The sequence below is a fragment of the Prosopis cineraria genome, unplaced genomic scaffold, assembly GCF_029017545.1.
Source record: "Prosopis cineraria cultivar Desert tree isolate PC_DT_omini unplaced genomic scaffold, ASM2901754v1 PC8, whole genome shotgun sequence".
NCBI lineage: Eukaryota > Viridiplantae > Streptophyta > Magnoliopsida > Fabales > Fabaceae > Prosopis > Prosopis cineraria.
In genome coordinates this window covers 7,853,484-7,879,374 of record NW_026555339.1, presented here as the reverse complement: position 1 = coordinate 7,879,374, position 25,891 = coordinate 7,853,484, and the positions used below count along the sequence as shown (strand labels likewise).

The window sequence follows — 25,891 nt, the reverse complement described above, 5'->3', positions numbered from 1 at the left end:
CAAGTCTTAAATTTTTTATTTATTAATGAATTTTATGTATAATTACTAAAACACCCTTCTCCTACTTTTTTTTAAAAAAAAGCAACTCATCTACTGCTAGTAGCTGGAGCTTTAGACAATTCTTGTCGCCATCTATTAGGCACTCGGAGCACCCTCAGTGCTGATTGGATTGATTGAATTTTTTTAAAAAAAAGAATAAGGGTGTTTTAGTAGTTATAACATAAATTTTATTAAAAGTGAAAAAAATTTGAAACTTAAAAGATAATTTGTTTACTTTTTTAAAATTTTATGGTAATTAGAATATTTGTGAGGAACTTTGTAGTGGATTTCTTATTTTTCTCAACCAACGACTTCTCGTGGGGCCAGGGCAACACGGCTTTTGGCTTTTGTAGTTTTGCAATCCTAACTTCATTGTTCCGTACAGTCATGGTTAAGTGGCAAGGGGCATGTGTGTACCAACCCTTCAAAGATAAATAAAAAAAGCAAAAAAGAAAAGGGACAAATTACGTTTGATGACTCAAGATTGTAAAATTTATACAAAATTTAAACTATTATCAAGACTTGAGCAATTTAACTTTTAACAAAAAATATAATGATAATAATTTTTAATTTTATAATAATTTAAACAAAGAAAAATATACTTGCAAGTCCTTACAATATCATTTAATTTTAAATTAGATCCCTACAGTTTATTTTATTTTAATCAAGCTCTTATAATTTCATCTATTATATGTACTGACATTTGAAGGTTAAAATTAATAATAAATTATTAAATTTTACAAAACAAAACTATTCTTAGAGTTGCAAAAAAATTAATTTAATACTTTTAGCTAAAAAAATTGATTTTTATGAAAATTTACATGTATAAAAAATATTTAAAAGACAAATTAATTATATAAATATTGAGTTATAAAAGTAATGTAATTAATTTTGTCATATAATCATTTAATAAAAATATAAAAGTTATTAATTTTCTTTTTAAAGGAGAAATGTTAGGATTCTAACTTTTCGGGATTAAAAAAAGTAATTAGTTAAACCATAAGGGTTTAATCAAAATAAATAAATTGTAGGGACCTAATTTAAAATTGAGTAAAACTATAAGAACATGTAGATATGTGTTTTCTTCAAATTTTTTTTATAAATCCAAGGCTTCATTTGTAGGTTGGTTGAAGGTGACTGCTTGATTGCAGAAATTTGGGCATGCTTGCTGAAACTTAAAACAGCACAGAAAAAATTAATTATTTAATCCTTATAGTTTTAAATAATTTAATTTTTAAATTTTAACTCGTTGTAACTTAGTCTTTATGATTTTAATTCGATTGTAAATCAATCTTTAAATTTTGTCTTATAGTTTCAACCACTTAAACATTAATTCCTATATTTTAAAAAATAAAATTAAAACTATTAAAAATATTTTAAAATTTTAATATTTATAATATTTAGAGTTAAGGTATAATTTTGCCTTTAAACTATTCTTAGAGGAGCAATGTCTCTCCTAAACTATTCATTGTAATAATATTGTCCCTAAACTATTCATTATGTAATGTTGTCCCTAAACAAATTAAATTAAAACAATGTTGCCTTCGTCGTTAAAACGTCTGTTAATGTAGCTAGTGTGACCCACTTTTCATGAGCTAAGGTGTAATTTTACCTTTAAACCATTCTCAAAAGAGCAATGCTGCTATCACTGTTTAAAAATTATAAAATTAAAAAAATAAAATTATAATAGTATTAAATAAAATAATATTAAATGTATATATGTGAATAAAATTATAATAATATTAAACTTATAAATTTTAAATTTCTAATGTTTATTTTATATATAAATTTAAAATTATTTTTATTTAATATTATTATAATTTTATTCATATATATACTTTTAATATTATTATAATTTTATTTTTTAAAATTTTAGAATTTTTAAATAGTGATAGCAACATTGCTTCTCTGAGAATAATTTAAAAGCAAAATTACACCTTAACTCATGAAAGTGAATCCAATTAGCTACAGTAATGAACGTTTTAAATGTAGGGATAACATTGCTCCGATTTGATAAATTTAGGGATAACATTACTACGATAAATAGTTTAGAAGCAACATTACTCCTCTGAGAATAGTTTAAAGGTAAAATTGCACCTTAACCCTAATATTCATAAAGATTAAAAGAGTTTAGTAATTTAAAAATATTAGTAATAAATTTAACATAATTTTGATTTCTATCATTTTAGCTTTTAAATATAAGAACCAATATTTAAGTTGTTAAAATTATAAGGATTGAATTATAATAGTTAAGGTTTAGAGACTGAGTGACAATCGAGTGAAAATGTCACACCCCAAAAATAGGTGTGACCGGCATGAGATATGGGCACAAAACTCACATCCCTTAAGCCGTAATCGGATAAACTCTAAAATTAATATGTTGAATACACTAATAGAGTAATTATAAATTGTTACAATATTAAATCATATATTCAATTTTAAAAGAAATGTGAGGATCCTACCTGTAGTCTATATAAAACACCTGAGGCCAGATGCCAAAGTAGGTATAAAGTTTAAATTTTCATCAAATTAGGATTTGACTAAAATAATTTTTTTGTTTCAATTCAACAATAAAACTCCTTAGTGGATATTTCAAGTCATAAGTTCAACTATACCATCTGAGATCAAAATATTTTTTTTCCGTGAATAATATCCTAACAATAAATAATTGAACATGAATAAAAAAAATTTGAAACAATTATGCAATTCAAAGAGGCAAAGATTTTCATAAAATTTCATAAACTTCAAAAATAATAAAAATTTTATAAAGTTTAAATAAATTCTTGAACTATTAAAATATCATATCAAATATTATTATCATTTGATTACAAGAAAGTAAATAAATAAAATAAATAATTATAAATAATTTTCTAATTTAAAACTGATGGAATGTAAAATCATTAAATAATCAAATTCATATTATAAGGACTTATCAGAATAATTAACAAACGTGGACACACAGTCCACGAGAGTAAATAACCAAACGCGGCTCTTGCTACGAAGACAAACGTGGACATACAGTCCACGAGAGTAAATAACCAAATGCAGCTGAAGTCACGAAACAAACGTGGACACATAGTTCACGGGATAGGTAACCAAATGCAACCAAAGCCATAAAACAACATGAGTACAATGCTCACGAAATAACTATCTCTCCGTTCCATGTGCGTTGGCCATCGCACGGGGCTAGCACCTCCTATAAACACCATTCTAGCTAGGTAAACCATGATGCCCTAAGGGCCAACAGAACTGTCATTAGCAACTAGTGTTCTGTATAAAGTCCCTTTGAAATTCATTTTCAAACTTGTGAGAAAATTATCACTTTCAAAATAAACTTTTCTCTTCTCAATATCAAACTTGCATGAACTGTTTAAAACATGAAGATTCACAACTAACATTCCATAAACTTCTTCACCCATTTTCATGATTGTCTTTATTGAATAAAAGAGTACTAGAATTATAAAAGCATTTCTGTCAATCTTATAAGTATAAATTATAATAACTTCAAGAGTTAAAGAAACTTAATCAACAACATTAATTAATGCTAGAGTGGCATATATTCATGACTATAAATTATTCAAAATAATAATTGATAAAAAAAAATTTTAAATATATAAATTAATTAGGACGTTATCTATTTACCTGAAGGGTTTTAAAGTATAATTTGCTTCCAATTTAATCTTCTGGCAATGATACTTGGCCTTTAATCTCCTAATGCCAAAATAATACTATAATCATTTTCTTATCTACACTTTAGAACCCAAAATCTATAGATCAATTTAATTCAAAAGATAAAGACAGATAAATTTTCACTCCAACATTTTTTTTCACCAATAATTCCATATAAATTCCAAAGACGTACATATTAATAGCAAATTTGCCCACGAATTACCAAGCAAGATGCCTATTCTAAAAATCTTTGGTTTTACCTCAACTTTCATTATAAAAAGTCTTTTATAATATTTGGCTAACAACAAAATAACTATCATCGATATATATTATATATATATATATATATATTTTGCCATTATATTGCCATTATATTGCCATTATGTTAGATTCTTCTAATAAGCATTTCACCAAATGCTTTACAAGCACTATTATTTAAACTATAGTACCAACTTCTCTTCTCTTCCAATCCCCTTATACAATAGGAATTTATTAGGCTCCTTACAATTTCGTTAAACTTCCTTCTAACAATGACAATATAATTGATCCAAATAATTTAAAATTTTCTAAGCATCATCATTTATCACAGTTTTCTCATATGACTTTGACCAAAGCTAAATTATTAAATAATAAAAGATCCCCCTCTCAGACCTTTCAACAAATACCTACCAAACATCAATTCTTAGTTATTTTAAACCCCAGTCAATTGCCCAATAATGTATCAACATCATAATTACATCAAGTTCAAATAAAATTCAAACTGACACCTATCTTCTTCTTCTTCTTCTTCTTTTTCATTTATACTACAAATTTTAATTAAATTAGTTTCCTATTCATACTCCAACGGACACAGCAATGCAAAACAAGAAAATTTCATAGTTTCAACCACTACAGCACACTCACGCACAAGAAGCCAACAATGAAAAATGAAATCAAAGTCCCTCACTTGAAGTAGCCACGACTCGAGCAAAGAAGAAGAACAAGAAGAGGGTTAGGGCTCAGACTAATAATGACGAAAGCTAGAAGAAGGGGTTATTGCCGTTCGAATCAGGTATATAGAGATTGATGTTACTGGATACGTGCGAAGCAGAGAAGATGGAGAAGAAGACTGTAACCATGACCCCTACAGTAGCATACCAACAGAGGAGAGATAAGGGAGGGAAAATCCGATGCATCACGCGAAAAAAGAAGAACAGAGCCAGCAAAATCAAACCAAGAATAAAAAAGAATCATGGATAGCAGCTCAGTTTGGTGTCTTAGCTTTCATGCATCAGCTCCCACGCATCAGCAACGACACAGCCGTGAGTGGAGAAGGTAGATCATTGAGCGAGGAAGACGACTAGGCGACGACAAGCATGCTATTGTCACTGGCTAGAGGATCAGACCACGAAGAGGAAGATGACAGGAAAGGATTTTTCAAATTTAAGGTTCGAAGCTACTGGAATCGGGAAAAAAAAACTCCAACCTCTGGTCCAAAACGTGTGTGCATCGCCGAAAAAGAGAAGAAAGAAGAAGAAAATAGGAAAGACTTGACTGAAGGCAAAATGACAAGAACTCACTGAAAAAAAAATTGAAGAGGAACAGAGGGAGCTAGCATCGGTGAATAGCTGGAGTCGAAGGATCTAGAAATGTTTCATCCTTCTGCGTGCGTCTGATCGATAATTTCCTCTAATAACATCAGAGAAACGGGCACTTCTGTAATTCTTTTTAAAATTTTAAACTAATAAAATTTAACATATTATTTAAAAGAATTTAAATTCTGGACCTTTAAATAAACTATTAGCATAAATTTCACTAAAGCATCACTTTCCATTTATCATAAAAACTAATTTAAATAAAATATAAATTGAGCAAAAAAAAAAATATATATATTTAAAATTTTAAGATCATTATATAAAACTTTAAAAATTAAGTTATAATGAATTAAAATTTAATAATTAAGTTATAATTAAATTAAAATTACAATAATCAAATAATTAATTTTTCTAATGGCATGAGACTCTTGGTTTTAGAAAGATTCTGTTTGAGACTGATTCTATAGATAATCTTAGTTATGTCATGAATCGAATCCTAAACATTATCACCAGGATCTGACCAAGGAAGTCTTGGTCCTCCTTAAAAGAAGGTGGGATGTGCGACTGCAGTTTATTTTGCGGGGAGCAGATCAGGGGAGCTAACTGGTTAGCAAAACAAGGACCTAACGCCGTACCTAGGATGCATCTGGCTCTTCGTCCGTCTGACTCTTGGTCTGGAACAGGCTTGTAATGGTTTTATGTTGGCAGTCTTGTCACTGCCTCTTCATTTATTCAAAAAAAAAAAAAAAAAACAAAACAATAGGAGAAGAAAGAAAGAAAGTTTGATTTGTAACTTTTTTGTTATAAAAGTTAAAAACCATATTATAACAAATTTATAATTTGTTATGAATAATTAATAATGACATAAAAAATCTTTGCAATTCTAAGAAGAAATCTTGGTGTTAACGTTTTAAAACTAAGTGTTTGAGATTTTTCATTTATTCATTGAAAAACTAAAATAACCTTTTGAGTTTTAAATATTATATGAATTTGAATTTAAGAATTTTTCATCATAAATTTTGGAGATTTTTCTGGGGCCAAGTGCATTTTTTTTTCCTAGATTCCTTCATGTTTTATATGCTGCTTCCAATCAGCCGTAACCGTAAACACACTCCACAAGTAGAAGTGAGAATCAGGGTTGGCTCAACCTTAAAGGCTCAAGTTGTAAAGCTCAATTGTTTAAAATTTGATCTAATTGTGAGACTGGATCCTTATTTATAAACTTCAAGCTTTGACCCTTAAGTCCTCTTTTCTAAAAAAAATTCAATATTTTAATTTAAACAAAATATTTTAAAATTCAATATAAAATATATTAAAATTTCACATAAAATTCAATATAAAATTTGGTAAAGATTTAAAATTTAAAATTTAAGATGAAGATTAAAATTTTCATCAATGTAAATCTAAATCCTCCTCATTATTATCTAAAAATAAAATATTAAATCCCTCAAATGTAAGTCCACTTATTATATATGGAGGTAGAGATTTAATTTTAATTATCTTTGTAACTTCTTTTCATCATTTATAATAAATATTAATCAAATTGTGTTATTATTAATCAAATATATGCATTTATGTGTGTGTATAAAATAACTCAGCTTTTTAAGGTTTGAAGGGCCACCCAAACCTTTTTTTATAAGGTTTATTAAGATCAGACCTTTAAATTTAATTATTTTTTAAAAATTAATTTTTAAAATTTAAACTCTCATTTAAATAAGACCTGTAAATTTAACTTTTTAAATTTCACTTTTATTTTTAACTTTAGCTGACGGGCATTTGGTATTCTGTGCCTACCCTTCAACAATAAAAAAAGAAGAAGTACGTTCGGTGGGCCAGTTTATGAAATTTATAATTTTTTTTATGGAGTGACAAGTAAGACCTGAAGATTAATGCAAATCAAGATCTTCTAAAGATTTTGGTGCTGAAGCATAAGGGATGGAGACTGAATTTGGAAACGTTAATTGTAAATGTTCGAGATCTTAAGTTGGTGTTGATATTGTCATGAGATCGTTAATTGTTATTGTCTTTTTTTTTTCATTATAAATTTGGTAAGATTTTTTGGGGACAACACACAGTACACCATTTTTGTAAGATTGGATTCCCTGGTATGATTTATCTTTTTTAACAAAACAACAAATTTCCATGTCCATTTTTGAGTGATGAAAATGCCTCACAATCAGTGCACATCGTATTTCAATTGTCCATTTGACTTATCTGGTTAGCTTTCTCTAGAATGAAGTAGGACTCGAAAACCAGCGAACAAGTCTCTTCCTTTTCCATTCTCTCTCTCTCTCATTCTCATGGCTTCCTCTCCATCTTCTTCTTCGCTTCTCAAGCTAATTTGCATACCCATAATTCTCACATCGCTTTTGAGCCTGCAACTATGGTGCTTCAAATCTCCATTTCACCCACAAGACTTGCTCCCTCTGTTGCCCAGACAGGTCTCATGGCCTATCCTCAACTCCCTCCACAGCGCCGTCGATCTTCTTCCCTCCTTCGTCGGTGCCGTTTCGTCCCCCGATAATGCTCTGGAGTGGAACGGCTCGTGTTTCTCCGAGAACAGGGCTTGGATGGAGTTTCACAACAATAGCGGCACCGAATTCGGTGGCGGAACGCTTCATATCAAGGTTAGCTTCTGAGTTTGCTATCTCACTACTTCAATGTGAACTTCAATCATTCTTCTCAGTTCGGTATTGAGGGTAGTGCTGCAATTGATTATTGCCACACACTCAAACTCAAACTCAAACACACACATATGGTCTAATATTGTGTTAATCGTGGTGAAATGTTAGAGGTAATAAATATCACTTGAGACAGTCTGACAAATTCAATTCTGTGGTAGTGTTAGAATGAGTGTTGTTTCGGTGAAGATTGAATATCAACGATTGTCTAAACTTCATTTTGCTGAATCTAAGGGTTTGAAAGTGAGATATGATTAAACTTCAAATACGTAGGTGGATTCTGAACTTCGTGGTTTTCTAATTACAGGTTCCTTTTAGTGTCCTTGGTATTAAAACTTTCTGGTTTAACTTCCTCCAGTTTTCTATTTTTTTTATGTTTGTTATTCTATTAATATTATTAAGTAGTTTTGTACTTTTGTTGACAAATGGAATAGTTCAGGAATTTGATTTTGCTGGTCAAGTGTATGTCCTTATTTAGATTGCTATTCTATATTTGTATGTCTCTATATATGCAGTTTTCCTATTGACTCTGGCTTTAAAGGAAGCTGCTGAGTATATATGTGCTCATCCAGGTTAGCAAGGCTCATAGTTGGTTATGTATGGATCTTTATGTCTTTGCCACTCCATATCGTGTAACATGGGATTATTATTTCCTGTCTCGGGAGCATAAACTAAATTTTGAAGAATGGGAAGGGAAAGCAGAGTTTGAGTATGTAAGTGGCCTTAATTAGACTTTACTTTCGTTAGGTTTTATGTAATTCTTATTCACTTTTAGGAATCCTTACTCTATGAAATTAGGTAAAAAATCGAGGGGTTTCAATTTTCCTCATGAAAGCTGGAATGCTTGGGACCCTTAGAGCTCTTTGGGATGTTTTCCCCTTATTTACAAATACTGGATGGGGCGAGAAGGCAAATCTTGGATTTTTGAATAAGCACATGGGAGCTTCTTTTGATGCACGCCCTGAGCCATGGGTTACAAATGTCAGTGTTGATGACATTCACTCTGGAGATTTCCTTGCTGTTTCAAAAATTCGAGGCCGCTGGGGTGCATTTGAGACTCTGGAGAAATGGGTCAGTGGAGCATATGCTGGTCATACTGCTGTTTGCCTGAGGGATTCTGATGGGAAATTATGGGTTGGGGAGTCAGGACATGAAAATGAAAAGGTAAATACTTTTCTTGTGTTTGATACCTGATTTATATATTTCATACAGATAGTTAATCCTCGATATGTTCATAAAGGTAGTCTTTGACCAACTTGAATTGTGAGAACGGTTCATTTTATTTGCTTTCATTTTTAATATTTAAAATCAACTGCATTTGTTGTCTTTCAAAATGCCCCTTCCAAAAGAAAACATATTTCTGTGATCCAATATTTTTTTTCCCAGTGTCTTCATGCTTCTTTCTCACCTGGTGGGATAAAACTCCTTGTCATTATTGTTGTTGTTGTCGTCTTTATGCTTATTTCCTCCCTGATCTGCTTCTGCCTTTTATATTATTTTAAACTTCCTCAACTTTGCCTAAAGCTCAAACTTCAGGTTAGTAATCATTTTGGCGAGAGTTGATTTTCCTTTATGATCAATGGCCCGTATTGCTAGTTGGATCATTTGAAGGTATAGTGGCCAGTAAAGCTGTGCAGAAGATACATTTGCAAGTGATTAATTTCCTTCCTTTTCTTGTTTATAGGGAGAAGATATTATTGCTGTATTACCGTGGGAAGAATGGTGGGAATTTGAAGTCAATAAAGATGATTCCAACCCTCATATTGCCCTTCTTCCTTTGCACCCTGACATGCGTGCCAAGTTTAATGAAACTGCTGCATGGGAGTATGCACAAAGCATGGATGGCAAACCATATGGTTACCATAACATGATTTTCAGCTGGATAGACACCATAAGCGGGAACTATCCTCCCCCCTTGGATGCTCATTTGGTATTAGTCTTAACTGATGCTTTAAAATTTTAAGCTTGCTTTGACATTCAATGTGACAATCTTGAGATATTGGCCTTTAAGCCATGAAATCATAGGCTTCTATTATTTCAAGAATAAAATCAAAATAACCATATTTGTGCTCTTGCCACAGTTTCATTATGCTATTAAGCTAGTTGATGAACGTTCAAAAATTTCTGTCTCGAGTATAGCATCATCAAATTGATATGGTTCCATAATTAATTGCTTATTTTTCACTGAAAAAGACTGATAAGAATAACTTTACTCACATGACTGACTGTGATAAAGCTTGCGATTTTTCATTTGTCTTTTGATCAATGGCTGTGTTATCTTGTAGGTTGCTTCTGTTATGACAGTTTGGAATCAGATCCAACCTGAATATGCTGCCAACATGTGGAATGAAGCCTTGAACAAACGACTTGGAACTAAAGTATGCTTCAATATTTACTTATCTCATTTTTGTGCTGAACTTTTTTGACATGTGGATACTGTACAATCAATGCCCTCTAATGTATAGGATGGGTACTTCTCATCCATTGCATAGATAAGTAACACAAATTGGTAATTGGAATTGGAGCCCATCCCTATATATGCATTACCCATTTTTAGGGTGTATAAGATGAGTACATTTGACATGATTGGCATCTGTATCTCTATTCTTGACTGCTTTCTGATTATCTGGGATCTCTCAATTCATTAGAAATGTGTCAATGACATGACTTTTCTGTGGTTCTGTAGGGACTTTCCCTTCCTGAAATCTTGGTAGAAGTTGAAAAGCGAGGATCATCATTTGCTGAGCTGATGACTATTCCAGAACAGGATGACTGGATTTACAGTGATGGGAAGTCTACTTCCTGTGTCGCATTCATTCTAGAAATGTACAAGGAAGCGGGATTGTTTGACCCAATTGCAAGCTCTATTCAGGTGACAGAGTTTACGGTGAGTTTGTGATGGACGATTTGAAAATATTCAAGTTGTATCTTTCTAATAACAAAGCTGTGTTTGGTTGGTTGTTCAGATAAGTACAGATTTGTGCTCTTATAATAACATTCCTACGTGACAGCTGCCCCATCTTGTTCTGACTCCATGCTGGTTTAGCTACCTTTCAGAAGTGTCATAATTAGGTTGTTTGAGTTGTAGAGGACTCTAGTCAAAAGAATTAAGTGAAGGATATGGTCACTAGACTGATAGATTGCTCATTTCATTGCGTTTCAATTTTTGATGCTCCTTCGTATGCGAAAGGATGAGGGTTATTGCTTTGATTCATTGACAATGGTTCGCTGACCTTTTTTATATTGTGTTGTTGTCAAGGGTGAACTATTAATTGTTGATAGGGTCAAATGACATCATACGATGCATATATTTTACCTCATTTAGTAGGATAAAGTTTGTTATTGTCATCATTATTCCTTTCCTATCAAAGCTGTCCTTAGGCTTTGCTTGAGACTATTACTCATCTGGTTTATTCTTTTATCTGTCTGGTATATCTATGATTTTACTCCTTTATTACTTTCCAAAAGGAATTGAATGCTAATTGATGGCCTTACCATAATGACTTAATTGAAGAACTTGTTTGTAGCAGTTGCTGCAAGTGAAACTTATGTTTGTGATCTATAATGGCAGATTAAAGATGCTTACATGCTCAGTTTTTTTGAGAATAATTCAAGTCGCTTGCCGAAATGGTGCAACAGTGAAGACACGGTGAAGCTGCCATATTGTCAAATTAAAGGAAAGTATAGAATGGAGCTGCCTGAATACAACACCCTGAAACCATATCCTCATATGAATGAAAGGTGCTCTTCTCTGCCTCCAAAGTATTTTAGACCAGAGAATTGTTAAGCTGCTTCCCATGCTTTGCTCCTACCTGGTGTTCATTGATTGCCTCACCAGATCTTTGCGTCCTCTTAGATTTTGGGGACTCTTTAGGGGTTGGATTGTCGACATCTTCGACATCTATTGTTCTCATTTCTCATCAATTTCAGAGAGAGAGAGACAGAATATGTTTAACTCACCTAAATAGTGGGTTCTATTTGTATTTGGGGAACTCACTGGTGTGATGAGTTCTATATACTTGCTGTCTGTTTCATTTTGAAATTGAAAGAGTGAAGAAATAGAGTATCCGAGGTCGTAGTTTCTATTTTTACATGCATGATTCTTAAAGTAGGAAGGTTTAGTTGAACAATACACATTATTGTATCAAATCATGCACGTCATTTGGGTTTTCTTTGTAAATATAGGATTTGAAAACTGTGTTATGTGGACAGTTTATTTCATGCCTTGCCTATTCAAATTTATGCTTTGGGTATTCCAGCTTTGGGAGCCATTGAGTAAAGCCCAAAAATTTTTCTTGCCACAACAACATGTGAACAAAAATTTACTGACAATTTTTTGTAGTCTGAAAAAGTTAATCATCGTTTAATAAATGTCCTTTTCCAAATTTTTACGGTTGGACTATTTGGCTTCTTCACTTCGCTTCAACTTGTTGAATCTGAACGTTATATTTTACTTGGCCAAAAAAAAAAGGTTATATTTTACAGGAGTATTAAGAGATTAAATAAAATTTTCACCAAATGTCCAAACCCCAATCCATGATTACAGCAGATTGTCACATAATTGTTAAGAGCTTAAATCAAAATCAATCCGTCTTATATTCAGGTCAACCTCAATGATATTATAACGAGAAAAATGACGATGATAATCTGCTCAAAGGGTCTCTTAAATCTTGTCTAGAAAATCATTAAGGAAAATAATACATAGAAATGCAGAACCATATATGAATCATTTTAATAGGACCCACCTCAAATACTGCAATGTATCTTTTCATAATAGTATCCAATCCACCCATGAATCTAAACACTAGCGAAGGTGTAACCAAGTGAATGAACATCAGTACCAAGTTCTTTTATAAGTGTAAAGACAAGTAGAGCACAACCATCTCAAGTTCCACACTGATACCAACAAGAATGTAAATTATATTCTATAGATCAATAAACAAAGAAAGGCACGTAGATCATCATACATGTGTACACAACAGTCACGGAAAGAATAGATAGGGGTTATTCAGCCTTGGCAGGAAGGTGATTGCCACCAGTCGCAAGTTTGAACAGATAAACCCAGTCATGAGAGCACTGCAATTGGAACAAGAAGTTGTCTTAGTTCCTCAAACTTTACTCACATAATAGCCTAAGAACACTACATTGATAATTGATTACAAATTATCTAAAGATCGTGAATCAAGAATCATATTCAATAATGTAACGCCATAGAATTTGAATTATCAATCAAAAGTCTTTCGCCTCAACACCTAAGGCTGAGTTGTTTGTGCTCCGTGAATCATGAATGGTTGTGAGTTGACTAGTCTTAGAAGCCAAGCATCAAAAACTTCTTCCTAGAGTTGTTTAATCACAAATGAGAAACAAAATGCCTCCCTGCATGAATGCTAGCTTGCAAATATTACCTAAAGAAACTGATTAATGAATAAGCAGTAAGTTCTAACTTAACGCCAAGACTTCAACTCAACCACACAAAAAACTACTCATTTCCATTTTCTCCCTCTTTCTCCTTATGAGAACCCAATAAAACATTAAAACCGACTGTGCGGATAAGTCCACATATAAAAATAAAATTTCTCACAATGTTGAGATGCTTTTATAGACATTTCCTCTCTGGTGTGAAACTAAAGTTATTTGATATCCTCAACAAACATGGTATTGATTGTGCAAACTAAGTGCGGGGATGGACAAATATTACCTTAAGATATAGACATGAAGATCAAATAATAAGTTGTTGGGCTGGATATTAAACTATAACGAGCTTTATAGTTTATACTCATAATTAATCCTCCACTAACCTTATCCCTGCAACAAGACCAGAAGGCATGAACTTCGATGTTTGCAGGTAACGCTGCCCCATAATCCAAGTGAGTATGGCTGCGCAAACTGTTATTCACAACAAAAATTAATTAGAAAGAGTATGTAAATGACAAAAATTGAAACTTATGTACGATATATTGGTAGATTTGTCCATCCCACTCCACTTTCACTTTCCTCTCGATCTTCTACTTCCCGTACCAAGCATACCCTAAATTTTGATCTGTCATAACTATCCTCGATCACAGATGACATGATCTAAGAGTCACAAACACCGACACATATACGAGACACGGCGCAGCACAGACAGGACAAAATACAATTCGAAGCGTGGTATCAGATCAGATATAAGTGTCACTGTTCAGGTACATATTAGCGATTTTCAAATATAGGTTTTTCAAATCATCAGATGAAACCACCAGCTCTTGCTGTTGCCAAAGTCCATTACAAATCATAAAACAATGAACATTAAACCACCAGTTAAAAGACAGTAACACAAAAAAAAAAAGTTTACATAGAGCTCCATCGTTATCTCATCTTCAATCAACGCCCTACTCTCTCTTATTTATTCAATCGTTTAACAAGTTCTTTACTAACTAGTAACTATCCATTTAACACAAGATGAATTTAGATCCTCTTCGAGCCTAGAAGCTTTTGAACCTTCATCGCATTTAGCAGAAACACAAAACAGGGTACAATTGACCACAAGTGCGCAGATGAAGAGAACTTCATTCAGACATAGAATTAAGAACCAGAACCAAGTCAATCACTGAACTGCAAATCAAAGTAAGCATTTCTGAGAAAACAACCATACCCGTCTCAAGAATCAAAGCAAGGTACGAGTTCTTTCTCTTTTCAAAGGCTTTGAGACTCAGATAGCCCGCAATGATGAGCAACAAACCAGAGCCGACGCCTCCACCCAGAGAAGCAATGCTTCCCTTCCTGAGATATCCAAAAAGTCCTCCAACCACCAATATCAACCCATACGGAATCGTGAAGCAGAAATCGTGCATTTTCTTCGGATGGGGTTTTCCAGGAAAATCAGAATCTCGAAATCGGACAGAATGAGACTCCGAGTTTCACAGATCAAATCATCGGAATCTACAACTTCGTCAACTGTGGACCAAGCGGCGTGTGAGTACCATGCGTCAATTTGTATTCCAAGTTTACCCCTGGACTATCTTATAATCTCGATATTGTCCTCCGGCTGGAAAGTATTAAGTAATAAAAACTAAAAAATAAACTTTTACTCCTTCCAGTTAAGGATATAAAATATTTTTAATTAAATTTTATTTTTATAAAATAATTATTTATTTTTAAATTAATTTTATTTTTTTATATTTAACTATATTTAATAAATTATTATATTTTAAAAAATATAAAAATAATTTATTTAATAAAGATACTTAAAAAAAGATAATAATTATAGTTTGAAAGACTCAAAATATTTTATAGTTTTTAACATTCAATTCTTAAAAATAAATTATATTTTTGAATGAAGGAAATAAGTTTTAACCCTCTAATTTTATATGAAATTTTAATTTAATTTTTTTAATTTTTAAAAAAATTCAGTTTTCTAGACCTAACATCATTAATTTTAAATGATTATTTTTAGTATCAATTATTATTATTTTAAAAAAATAAAATTTAATATGTTAATATTTAAAAATGTTCTATCAATATTTAAAATTTTAATATTTAAATTTTTGTGATGAAATTAATAATATTAGAATTAAAGAATGAAAAATATACTTTATAAAATTAAAAAAATTAAAATGTGTAAGCTAAAGAATTAAAGGTATATTTTTGCCTGTGATAAATATAGCAAGAAAAATGACATAAAATCCTCTACAGCATGCAAATAATAATGAAGTCTCTCAAAAATTGTATAATTCTTCTCATCTCTCTAGACATCTTTCTAACATTAATTATTTCTGGATAAATGACTAAAATATCCTAATTTAAAATAAAAAAGTGTCATCTCTAGCTCCAAAATAATAAATATTAATGACTACTTTATTTTAAGCAATAATTATTTTAATGTTTTTTTTGCAATAACTATAATGAAATAAGTAATTATAAATTTTCATATTTAAATTTTTATACATTCAAGTTGCAAGGTGGAATTATTTATTTTATTTTAGTCAATGTAAGAAAAAAAATAATTATTATTTAAATTATAATCATAAATATTTACAATAGTTGAATTTCAGTAAGTTAAAAATTTACATTAAAAGAATTATAATTATTTATTTTATTATAATCATTGCCAGCAGAAAATAATTTAATTAAAATAGTAATTGCTATTTACTTTTGCAGGGGCTAAAGGTGTTACTTTTTTATTTTAAACTAAAAGAATTTTAATTATTTCATTAAAAATTATTAATATTTAAAAAGTCCATAGAAATTTAAAAAAATTATAGCATCATGTGAGACTTCATTATTGTTTGTATATTTTAGAAAAAAAATTTCATCGTTTTGCTTTTATGGTAATATATACCTTCACCTCCACTCCAAGTAATAAACCTTTCCCTACCTTGGAAGCATTCTAATTCTATGTATTCAAATTTGACGTTTGAAAGGTCAAAAAAATTTTATATCTTTGAAATATTCATATTTTACATTTTTATTTTGTTAAAATCATTTTTTGTCAAAATTCATGTGCTTGAAAAAATTGACAATTATATATATATAATTAAAATTGAAATGAAATTCAATTCAAAAAGTTGGATCCAAACTTCAAACATGAAGAGCCTTGAAGAAGAAGAAGATTCTGAATGAACCAAATGAATAATTTTACATGAAATCAAAATGTGTTTTTCTTTTTAAATACAAGACCACGTTAAAACTCTATATAAAAAATAGCTTAAATCATGCCGATATATAAAAGATTGCTACATTTAATTAGTGAGATATCAAAAATTTAAAATTTTATATTGTCAGTTGAGGACTGATAAACTAATTAATTAATGAAATTATAAATTTCGGCGACCATCCAGCTTCTCACGCCAAGTTCAGAGCGAAAGTGGGGTCTCTCCACTTTCTTTTCCTCCATTTTTCTCTATCCCCACCATTCATTAATTTTTTCATTTAAAAAATTATTTAATAAAAAAATTTGAATGATGGAAATGAAAAAGTGGAGGGAACGGAAGGAAAAGAAAGGGAGAGACCCTGGTCCGTACGGAGCATGATGAGTTGAGAATCATTCTGCAGTTTCTGATTATGTGGCACGACATGGACGTTCGATCTACTGGACGGCTAAGATTAAAAACATCACAAGGGTGTAGCCCCGGACCCTGCGGCTGTTCCGGGATGCTCAAGCACGCGCTGCGGTACGCGCTTTTCTCTTCCCAGATAATGGCGCATCCGAACGTCCTGATCCGATCCAACACCCGATTCTCCTACGCCGTCGTCAACCCTTCGCACCAACTGAAACCCTTTCCTCTTCATCGACCCCTAACCATGTCGACATCTCAGGGAAAATCCAAGAGACCCATCTGCCCATCCTGTTCTAAACCCACCCGCACATGCCTTTGCTCTCGGATTCTGACCCCCGGCATCGAAAATTCGGTAAGCGTAACCATTCTGCAACACTCGCTAGAGAGTAAGCACCCTCTTAATTCTACTAGGATTGCCAGACTAGGTCTCAGGAATCTCAATGTAGCGACTGTTTCAGATGTTAATTTCGAAGCTCGGTTCGTAATTCGGTTGATGAAACCTGGTTCTGAGTCGGGTTTGGTTAGAAATGGTTCAGATAGTTTGGTTTTTCATCCATCTTCGGAAATTGGAGAATCCCAGAAATCAGTGGGTGAAAATGTTAGTGCATCCGATTCCAGAAAAGAAAGTGAAACTGGAAACTTATCCTTCAGTGCTGGAAAATGTAGTTTGAAAAATGATATTGAGACCGTGAAAAGCTCTCTTGTTTGTACTTTAGGTGTAACTCATATGGTTGATTCAAAGTTAAGTGCCAATAATTGTGTAGAGATGAATGATAATGCTCAGATAGATGACAATACTGGGGAGCCTGCTATTACTATTGTTATTGGTAAATATGGTGTCATTAATTCTGTGTCTCATATATGGAGGTCTCTAACTCAACGCCAGGAGCCAAGCTTTATTAACATATTGTCTTTTCCTGAAGCTTGTGCAGCACTCTCAAAAGGGTTCTCGGTGAAGAAGTTGCAGAGGAGAAAGTTAGAGGGAAGCATGAATCTGCAAGATGACGAAGAATGTGAATTTGAGCTTGAGGTACCACCTGGATCAGTACTACTATTTCCTTCTGAAAAAGCTGTTGATATCACTGACCTTGATGCCATTGATTTTGAGATAAAGAATTTGATTGTCTTAGATGGAACATGGGCTAAGGCAAAAAGAGTCTACAGTGAAAACCCATGGTTGAACATTTTGCCCCATATAAAGCTGAAGGCGACCAAGATGAGCTTGTATAGTGAAGTAAGGCGTGAGCCTAAAGATGGTTACTTGTCCACCATTGAGAGCATTGTGCATGCGTTGAAGGCATTTGGGGAGAATCATGGGGCCTTGGATAATCTTTTGGAAGCTTTTGAATCCATGGTTGGATATCAGAGGCGGTTTAAAGAGGAGAGGCTCACCAGACAAGATCAAGTTTGAAACCTTTTCTTTCTCAGAAGCACACAGATATATGAGACGACACAAACAAAATATAGTGTCCTGATACAATTTCGAGTGGTATGCCATATTCAATGACTGTTCTGTCAAAACCATCATCTATTTGACTAATAAAACAATTCAGCTCCATATTTTTACATAATGGTGCTTCATAGCTTTCTTCATTTGATCTGACAACCTGACGCAGGCAATGCCAATGCTAGTTTGAGAAACTTTGGCCCTATTTTGTACAGAGAAATGAATATGAGGGATTGGGATTGGAGCTTTAAAAATATGTTTGGTATGAAGTAATATTTAAAGAGAATACTTATATTAATTTTTTTTAATTCATTAGAAATGAGCAAAATACGAAAATGCCCCTTATTATTAATATAAAAAAAAATATACAGTCATGAAGATGAACACCGCACAATTTAGGAGAGGATGCGACAGATCTGGAGCTCTGCACTTCAAATTTGGAGCTTCTTAGAGATGGATGTAGGGGAGTTGGAGGAGAGGGTGGTGGTTGAGGAGGAGGTGGAAGAGAAGGGAAGAAGAAGACGCTCTCGAACGCAAGTCTAATACCAAATGAGATATGAAAATATAAACATTTACACAATTAAGGGAGGAAGAAGATGATCCCGTCACAATCCTTCATCGTTGTTGCTTTTGTTCTTGCTTGCCCATCATCAAATTTGAAAACGAAACAATCTCACACATCACCCAATCTAAAACAAGAAAACAAATCTTGCTTGCCCATCGTCATTGCTTTTGTTTGTGTTTCTGTTCTCTGCTTTGCGATGCCGGCAAAGGAGAAAGTCATCTATGGCAAGAGGAAGTCGTCACCGGAATCATCCATGGTGAATGTGTTTGAGCAAAAATTCCATGAAGAATGGGGGGGTTAGATCTGGGCATTTCTTAGGAGAGCATTTTAGTCATGTTAATTTCAATTCTAAAATTAATTTTGCAACATCAAAGTGGTGGTAGGTTTGAATATTCCACCTAAATGGAACTGAATACTCTTAAATATTAGTGAGCGATTCATACTAAACATATTAAATGTAGGATTACTTAAAATCAATTTCAATCTCAACCTTGCATACCAAACATTTTACATAGTTTCCGTGCTGAGGACTTTAGTATTATTCTCATACTGGCATGTATGTGGGACAACACTTTACATAAAGATGGATATGACATGACATGACAAAATATATAATTTTGCAGATTGGCTTCAGTGAAGAGGAGAAAGGAATAGAATTGAATGATATGTGTTTATGATGTAAAGTTGTAAATAGGAAAAAAACTGCATTTCTATTTATCTGTTTAGTTAAAAAAATTATCGAATAAAATAATTTAAAAGAAAATGATTTCTTGCTAAAAGAGAGAGAGGGGGGGGGGAGAAGAGAAAGTAAGTAAAGGTTAAAATGCCCTTAGGCCTTCATACATAAAATAAATACGGAAGAATAAACGCTTGCTGTAAGCTTCTAAACAATAAAATGAACTTAAGTTGTCATTTTACTTCTTGTCTTTGTAATCAATTTAATTCAATTACTACCTTTGTTTTATAATATCCAATGCATACCAGAACAAAGAAAATTATTTGTTGAATTATTAAAACCTAAAAGACAAGAAGTGGAATGACTTTGGGGAGGTAGAGCAACAAATCGTAGAATAACAGGGGATGAAAACTGGCGGTTAGATTGGAAGATTTGTTCAAGACTTGATAATTATGGGGGCGAAACATAATAGACAATACATTCAAAAACTAGATACAAGACATGATAATTATGCCACAACCACATGATAAAATAAGCAAAATTTAAATATAATTTGAAGTGTATTGTTGAGTATAAATTTAGTCATTAAAAAGATATTTATTAGCATTTAAAAAAATTGAACCAATAACGGGAGTATCATGTTTAAGTCTTTTATATATAATGTAATTAAATATAATAAAATTATTGACAAGTAGGGCTATATACAGTAAAATAAGTTATACTTTTTTTTATTTTAAATTATAAGATATTTTTTTAAAAAATTATTTTAAAATATGAGACACTTTAATTAAATTAAGATTTATTAAATGTATTAATTTTTATATTATTTTTTTATAATTAATTTCAATTCTTTCTTTGTTTTAATATATTAAAGGATAAATTTTTTAAACTTTATATTTTATCTTAAAAAGTTAAAATTATTAAATATATTTAATAAAATTTATTAATATATAAATTTTTTTTTAAATATTTTATAATTTAAGACGAGAAAGTATTATTAATTACTCAATTATTTAATTTGTTGTATATATCATAAAAGATTTACATAAAGGCATAATTTAGTCCGAGTCCCATTCAATCAGCAACAAATTTCAGCCTTAGTATGATTCCTAATTCCGCAAGCCTCGTAGTCCAAGCGCTGTGTCATCGGTGCTGAGTACGGCCACGCACGGTCACCGGCGATCCAAGGAGCTCTTCCCGTCTCTCTTATGCCAAATGCTGAGGCTCTTCTCATTCTCAAGCCGTCGTTTAGCTACCGCATCTCCAACCTTTCCCCTCACTCTCCGTCGTTTCCTGAGTCAATCCATTCACGAGGAGGACATTTACGACCCGCCGTTTTCTCCTGTTCTCAAACCTCCAAAGCTGAAGAAGTCCAAGACCAAAACCTCGAAGGAAGCTCCGAATACCAAGGAAGAGCCCGAGTTTCCTCTGAAATCGGACCTTCCATTCGATTTCAAATACTCTTACTCCGAGATTGACAACTCCGTCAAACCCATAAGTTTCCGAGAATCGCCTAAGTTCTCTCCTTTTGGACCTGGCCGGATCGACCGCAAATGGACGGGAACTTCTGCACCGGTTCAGGAGGAAGTCGACCGGCAGAGCTGGGAGGAGGAGCGGAATTGGGTTCTTGGAGATCCGCTTTCGGAGGAGGAGGTGGCTGAGCTCGTCGAACGTTATCGTCACAGTGATTGTGCTAGGCAGATCAATCTAGGTATGCCTTACTCTGGCAATTTTTTATGCATGAAGTTGTGTGCCCTTTTTGTGATGCAAATATGCAAATGCTTGAAGCCTAGGGCAAAAAACCCTTAAATGAACCAGATTGAGAAATAACCCCATTTTTTCTGTGGAAGTCAGGATTTTGTGGAATTGAATCCTGTTGGCTGCTTATTTGGGTACTATACTGGGCAGAGCTATTAATTATTACTTAATTTAAATAATTCTCGTCACCTATGCTTCTGACCTAAGAAATATGAACATCGGACTTGCACCCAGCAGTATAATAAATTTTGAAATGTCAATTTGTAATTTGAAGAGTTATGTACCCATCAAGACTCATATTTGTTTGTTTTACATAGCTTTTGACCAAATCAATGTGGATGGATTGTACAACTATAGATAGATGAATTCTTAGGTTTTAGCAAATTCTGGGGGCAAGAAGCTAATGCACTTATTTTGTGCTAGGGAAGGGGGGAGTCACTCACAACATGTTGGATGACATCCATAACCATTGGAGAAGGGCTGAAGCTGTGAGAATTAAGTGTTTGGGTGTACCAACTCTTGACATGGACAATGTTTGCTTCCACCTTGAGGTCAATAAATATGCACATTACATGTAGATTTATTTCTGCTGCTTTTTTCTCGAGTTTCAGAAGACTTTTACTGACGATATTGCTGTATCTACAGGACAAGTCTGGTGGAAAAATCATTTATCGTCACATAAACATCCTTCTTTTATACCGAGGACGAAACTATGATCCCAAGAATCGCCCAGTTATTCCTATTATGTTGTGGAAGCCTTATGCGCCAATTTATCCAAGGCTTGTGAAGAATGTAGTTGAGGGTTTGACATATGAAGAAATGAAAAAAATGAGAAACAGGGGTCTGAACTCACCACCTTTGATGAAACTCAGTAAGTGAAGAATATGGGGATTATAAATTTTCAAAATATACTGCTTTGATTTTTCTAATACAGTTCAAGGTAGCACTGGTTCCAATGATATTCTAAACCTACATGCTAAGTTGTTAATTTTGTATGTTCAGCAAGAAATGGAGTTTATGTTTATGTGGTGGATAGAGTGAGGGAGGCCTTCAAGACCGAGGAGGTTGTGAGACTGGACTGTAACCATGTAGGTACAAGTGACTGCAAAAAGATTGGAGTGAAGCTAAGAGTATGCCTTATGAGTCATTGAATTCTAAATTTTCGTCTGTTGCATGAAATCCACCTGTGCATAGGCATCCAACCTCGTGTTTTTTATTTCAGGATCTCGTACCATGTGTTCCCATCTTGTTCAAGGATGAGCAAATAATCCTTTGGAGAGGAAATGCAAATTAATAACCATTCAGACTTAATGTGGAGTATTGAAATTAGCGGATCTGCAATGTTAGCAAGATGGGTTACTTCTGTCCTTTTTTTTTTTTTTTTACAAGGCCACGGATAATCCTGCAAAGAGAAAAGCTATCACATCATGTCAAAACCCATGAGGTTTCTGCACCTAAGGTCGAAGATGTGGCCAGATGTTACTTCTGTCATTTTGATTAAGTATTCAAGTCTAGCATAGTCCATTATACTCTCAGCGTGCTCTGGCAGGAGGACATCTACTTGATAGTAATGCAAAGCTCATCTTCAAGGTAATAATTGGAGTAAATGGTACCATTTTTTTTTTTTTGACGAATGGCTGTGGCATAGATTGAGTTTATCAGTCAGCTTTTGTATTTTTGGAACTAAAAATTAAGGGAAAGAGTTAATTAATTCATTATATGGCATGTTGATCTTTAAGCTTACGCTTATGAGTATTATTATAGCCTTTGTACTTACAAACAAGAAAGGCATACTTTTGAAAAAAAAAAAATGTGCACCAGAAAAGGCAAACAAGAAATGCCTAAATTATTTATTTATTTTACGAGTGAGTAGGGATTAACCCAATTATCAAGTGGAGGGATTGGACACTCTACACAAGTTGAGGGGATTTTAATAGCAATATAAAATATAAAAGGAATAACAGGTTATATAACACACAATTTATGCTTTGGAAAAACATAACTTTTGGTTTTTTTCATTTTGTTTGAGTATTATTATAAGTTTTTGTACTTTTTTTTTTTGGTATTCTAGGTCATTGTATTTTTTTTTTTAATGTTCCAGGTCCCTATAATAATATTTGAGCAAAATGTAGGGATTTAAAATTATGTTTTTTTTTATTTTTATGAGTATAATACACAAGTTATAATAATTTATTTTAAATTATATACCCCCCACAAAATGTTGAAGTTAGATATAAAATTTTGTGGGATACAAATGGTTGGCAAAACTCTTTTACAAGGGCATCATTTTAGCCAGACAGATTTTCAAGCTATCTAATCATAGTTATAAAAACAAAAAACGTAAATTAAATTTAAAAAACTGCATATGGTTAAATGAATTTATTTCAAATAAAAGAGAAGTTAAGATGAAATGGTGGTGAATATGGGTAATGATAATTGAAAATATAGTAACATTTTCCAAAAAATTTTTCCATATGCCCACATCTAGAAAGGAAAATAAAATTGTCTCCACATCCTTGTAGATGCAAAAGTTCAGCATAAGTGAAGTTTAAATTTTTTGAGATGAAAGGGATCTTGTGTGAGAGAGATTCGAGAAGATGGAGGCCTTAAGGGTAAAGTTGGTAATTCAGGCGGGCCAAGTTGATTAGAATTGGGTTCAATTTGAATCAAATTTAAAATATCTCACTCTCTTAAAAAAATTCTCATGGTTAAGCTCGGCTCTAATTTCTTTTTTGTTAAATTCGAGCTAACTCATCAGGCTTGGCTAAAATTACCAAATTTATATATATATAGAGCTATAAATTCCAATGCTAGGGCTTATTTCTCAATTTAGTCAGACTTATTCAGATCAGATTTAAAGTATCACACTTTCTTAAAAAAGCTCATATAGTCAAGTTTAACTCTACTTTTTTCAAAAAGGTTTGAGCTGACCCGTCGAGTTTGGCTTGAATTACCGGCTCTACTTAAACATAAATGAGCCATCTAAAAAAATATAATTATAATTAAGACCGTTAGACTTACCAAATTAATTCAAATTCTATTAGGTCTTCATTGTAATTTTTTTGTTTCTGGGACTCAATTCTCCTTAAATATTTGAATAATTCTTAATTATTTTTTTATTTTAAGATGATGAAGGAAAGCTTGTGATTTTTATTTCTTCTATTATGGATAAAATATTTTATCTAATTTGACTAACATATTTAAATTAAACTTTATATTGGATCTAAAATAAAAAGGTTATTGAACATTCTAAATCCTAAACTATTATGTGATTAGCATCCTAAACTCTGAACTCCTAAAATGTACAAAACTATTCCTTAACTTTTTAAACTCTAAAACACTTAAAACTCCACCCGTTGAGTTAAAAAAAAAAAACTGTTATTTTTAAGGGTCAAGATGAATGATACATCAACATGTGACTGGGCCCCACAATTATAAAAACAATGACTATTTTTTCTAATTTAATAATGAGATTTCAAGTGCTTAGAATTTAAAAGTTGAAGAGATTTTTTATAAATTTTAAAAGTTCATAGTCCAGAATGCTATTCAAGCAATAATTTAAGGTCTAGGGTACTCATTAACCCAAAATAAAAGAACAAAATATGAAGTTGAATAGTTTTATACAAAGGTTTTGGGAAAATGACAATTATAAATCTTATGGAGGCAATAATTGAAGATATTAAATTATTGAAATATCATGGAAAGATTATGATCTTCATTTACAATTTAAAAATTAATAGTTATTAAAATAACCAATAGAATGTAACTCATCAATTTAAATAAAGTTAGTTGTAAATTTAAGTAATATTATTTGGAAATCAATGGAAAGTGAACTAATTTATAATTTTATGAATTTATTTATCATCACTTATGAATTTAAGGATGGTTACTTGCAAATTTTAGAAAGGCCACTAGTTAATTTATGAAAATTCAATTAGGATGAATAGATAATATCATGAATTTTATATATCACCTATGACTTAGGGATAATTAGTCATGAATTTAAAAAATGTGATTTGTAAATATATGGAACGTCAGTTGTGAATAGATATAAATAGTATTAGTTGTAAATTAATGATTTAGAAATATTTTCATATTTTTTACCATTCAATCACAGTTGACTTTCTATGAATTTACAAGTAACTTTTTAGAAATTTACAAGTGATAATGAGTATATACATGAAAATGTTTATCTATTCACAATTGACTTTTCATATATTTACAATTATTTTATCCAATTCAAAATATAAGCAGCTTTCAACAATAATATGCAAATTAATAAAATTTTTATTCTCATAAAAATATATATTATTTATTTTTTTACCCTTAGTCTCAATTTATGATTGGTCATAAATTCTCAATAAATAACAAAATCTTTGTTAATAAATAAATGGGTAAAATGGAAAAAGATTTCTATAAAAAACTAAGTTTCTTATATTTGGATCAA

At 31.9% G+C, this 25,891-nt stretch overlaps 4 protein-coding genes across 6 annotated transcripts; 3 read left to right on the top strand and 1 right to left on the bottom strand.

Annotated features, from left to right (window-relative positions):
• The first annotated feature begins 7,430 nt into the window (after positions 1 to 7,430).
• Positions 7,431 to 12,221, top strand: LOC129318318 (uncharacterized). The gene is made up of 7 exons (XM_054963045.1): positions 7,431 to 7,909; positions 8,536 to 8,676; positions 8,762 to 9,127; positions 9,648 to 9,893; positions 10,249 to 10,341; positions 10,650 to 10,850; positions 11,535 to 12,221. Exons 1-7 carry the CDS (start codon positions 7,583 to 7,585, stop codon positions 11,748 to 11,750), a joined length of 1,590 nt encoding a protein of 529 aa, XP_054819020.1. The 5' UTR covers positions 7,431 to 7,582; the 3' UTR covers positions 11,751 to 12,221.
• A 566-nt stretch (positions 12,222 to 12,787) lies between these two features.
• LOC129318319 (protein FATTY ACID EXPORT 5-like) lies at positions 12,788 to 14,922 on the bottom strand. Its single transcript, XM_054963046.1, is given in 4 exon segments — positions 12,788 to 13,026; positions 13,029 to 13,039; positions 13,762 to 13,849; positions 14,595 to 14,922. Coding segments are annotated over 4 exon segments (357 nt in total). The 5' UTR covers positions 14,794 to 14,922; the 3' UTR covers positions 12,788 to 12,967.
• Positions 14,923 to 16,970: 2,048 nt separating this feature from the next.
• LOC129318136 (uncharacterized) lies at positions 16,971 to 18,581 on the top strand. Its single transcript, XM_054962739.1, has one exon. It carries the CDS (start codon positions 17,003 to 17,005, stop codon positions 18,407 to 18,409), a length of 1,407 nt encoding a protein of 468 aa, XP_054818714.1. The 5' UTR covers positions 16,971 to 17,002; the 3' UTR covers positions 18,410 to 18,581.
• Positions 18,582 to 20,754: 2,173 nt separating this feature from the next.
• On the top strand, positions 20,755 to 23,185 carry LOC129318139 (CRS2-associated factor 2, mitochondrial). Of its 3 annotated transcripts, none has more exons than XM_054962742.1 (5): positions 20,755 to 21,397; positions 21,868 to 21,995; positions 22,090 to 22,315; positions 22,447 to 22,532; positions 22,667 to 23,185. In XM_054962742.1, exons 1-5 carry the CDS (start codon positions 20,902 to 20,904, stop codon positions 22,736 to 22,738), a joined length of 1,008 nt encoding a protein of 335 aa, XP_054818717.1. In that variant the 5' UTR covers positions 20,755 to 20,901; the 3' UTR covers positions 22,739 to 23,185. The 3 variants fall into 3 exon arrangements, with proteins under 3 accessions (XP_054818717.1, XP_054818716.1, XP_054818718.1); XM_054962741.1 differs by having other exon boundaries at positions 22,447 to 22,574; XM_054962743.1 differs by lacking the exon at positions 22,447 to 22,532.
• Positions 23,186 to 25,891: the final 2,706 nt, after the last annotated feature.

Bases quoted from the DNA above. Each gene is read 5' to 3' on its own strand.
- LOC129318318 (XM_054963045.1), top strand. From the start codon at position 7,583: ATGGCTTCCTCTCCATCTTCTTCTTCGCTTCTCAAGCTAATTTGCATA. The intron at 7,910-8,535 runs GTTAGCTTCTGA...GTGCTCATCCAG, and splicing joins GCGGAACGCTTCATATCAAG to GTTAGCAAGGCTCATAGTTG. The intron at 10,342-10,649 runs GTATGCTTCAAT...GTGGTTCTGTAG, and splicing joins ACAAACGACTTGGAACTAAA to GGACTTTCCCTTCCTGAAAT.
- LOC129318136 (XM_054962739.1), top strand. From the start codon at position 17,003: ATGTGGCACGACATGGACGTTCGATCTACTGGACGGCTAAGATTAAAA.
- LOC129318139 (XM_054962741.1), top strand. From the start codon at position 20,902: ATGCTGAGGCTCTTCTCATTCTCAAGCCGTCGTTTAGCTACCGCATCT. The intron at 21,398-21,867 runs GTATGCCTTACT...ATTTTGTGCTAG, and splicing joins TGCTAGGCAGATCAATCTAG to GGAAGGGGGGAGTCACTCAC. The intron at 22,316-22,446 runs GTAAGTGAAGAA...TTGTATGTTCAG, and splicing joins ACCACCTTTGATGAAACTCA to CAAGAAATGGAGTTTATGTT.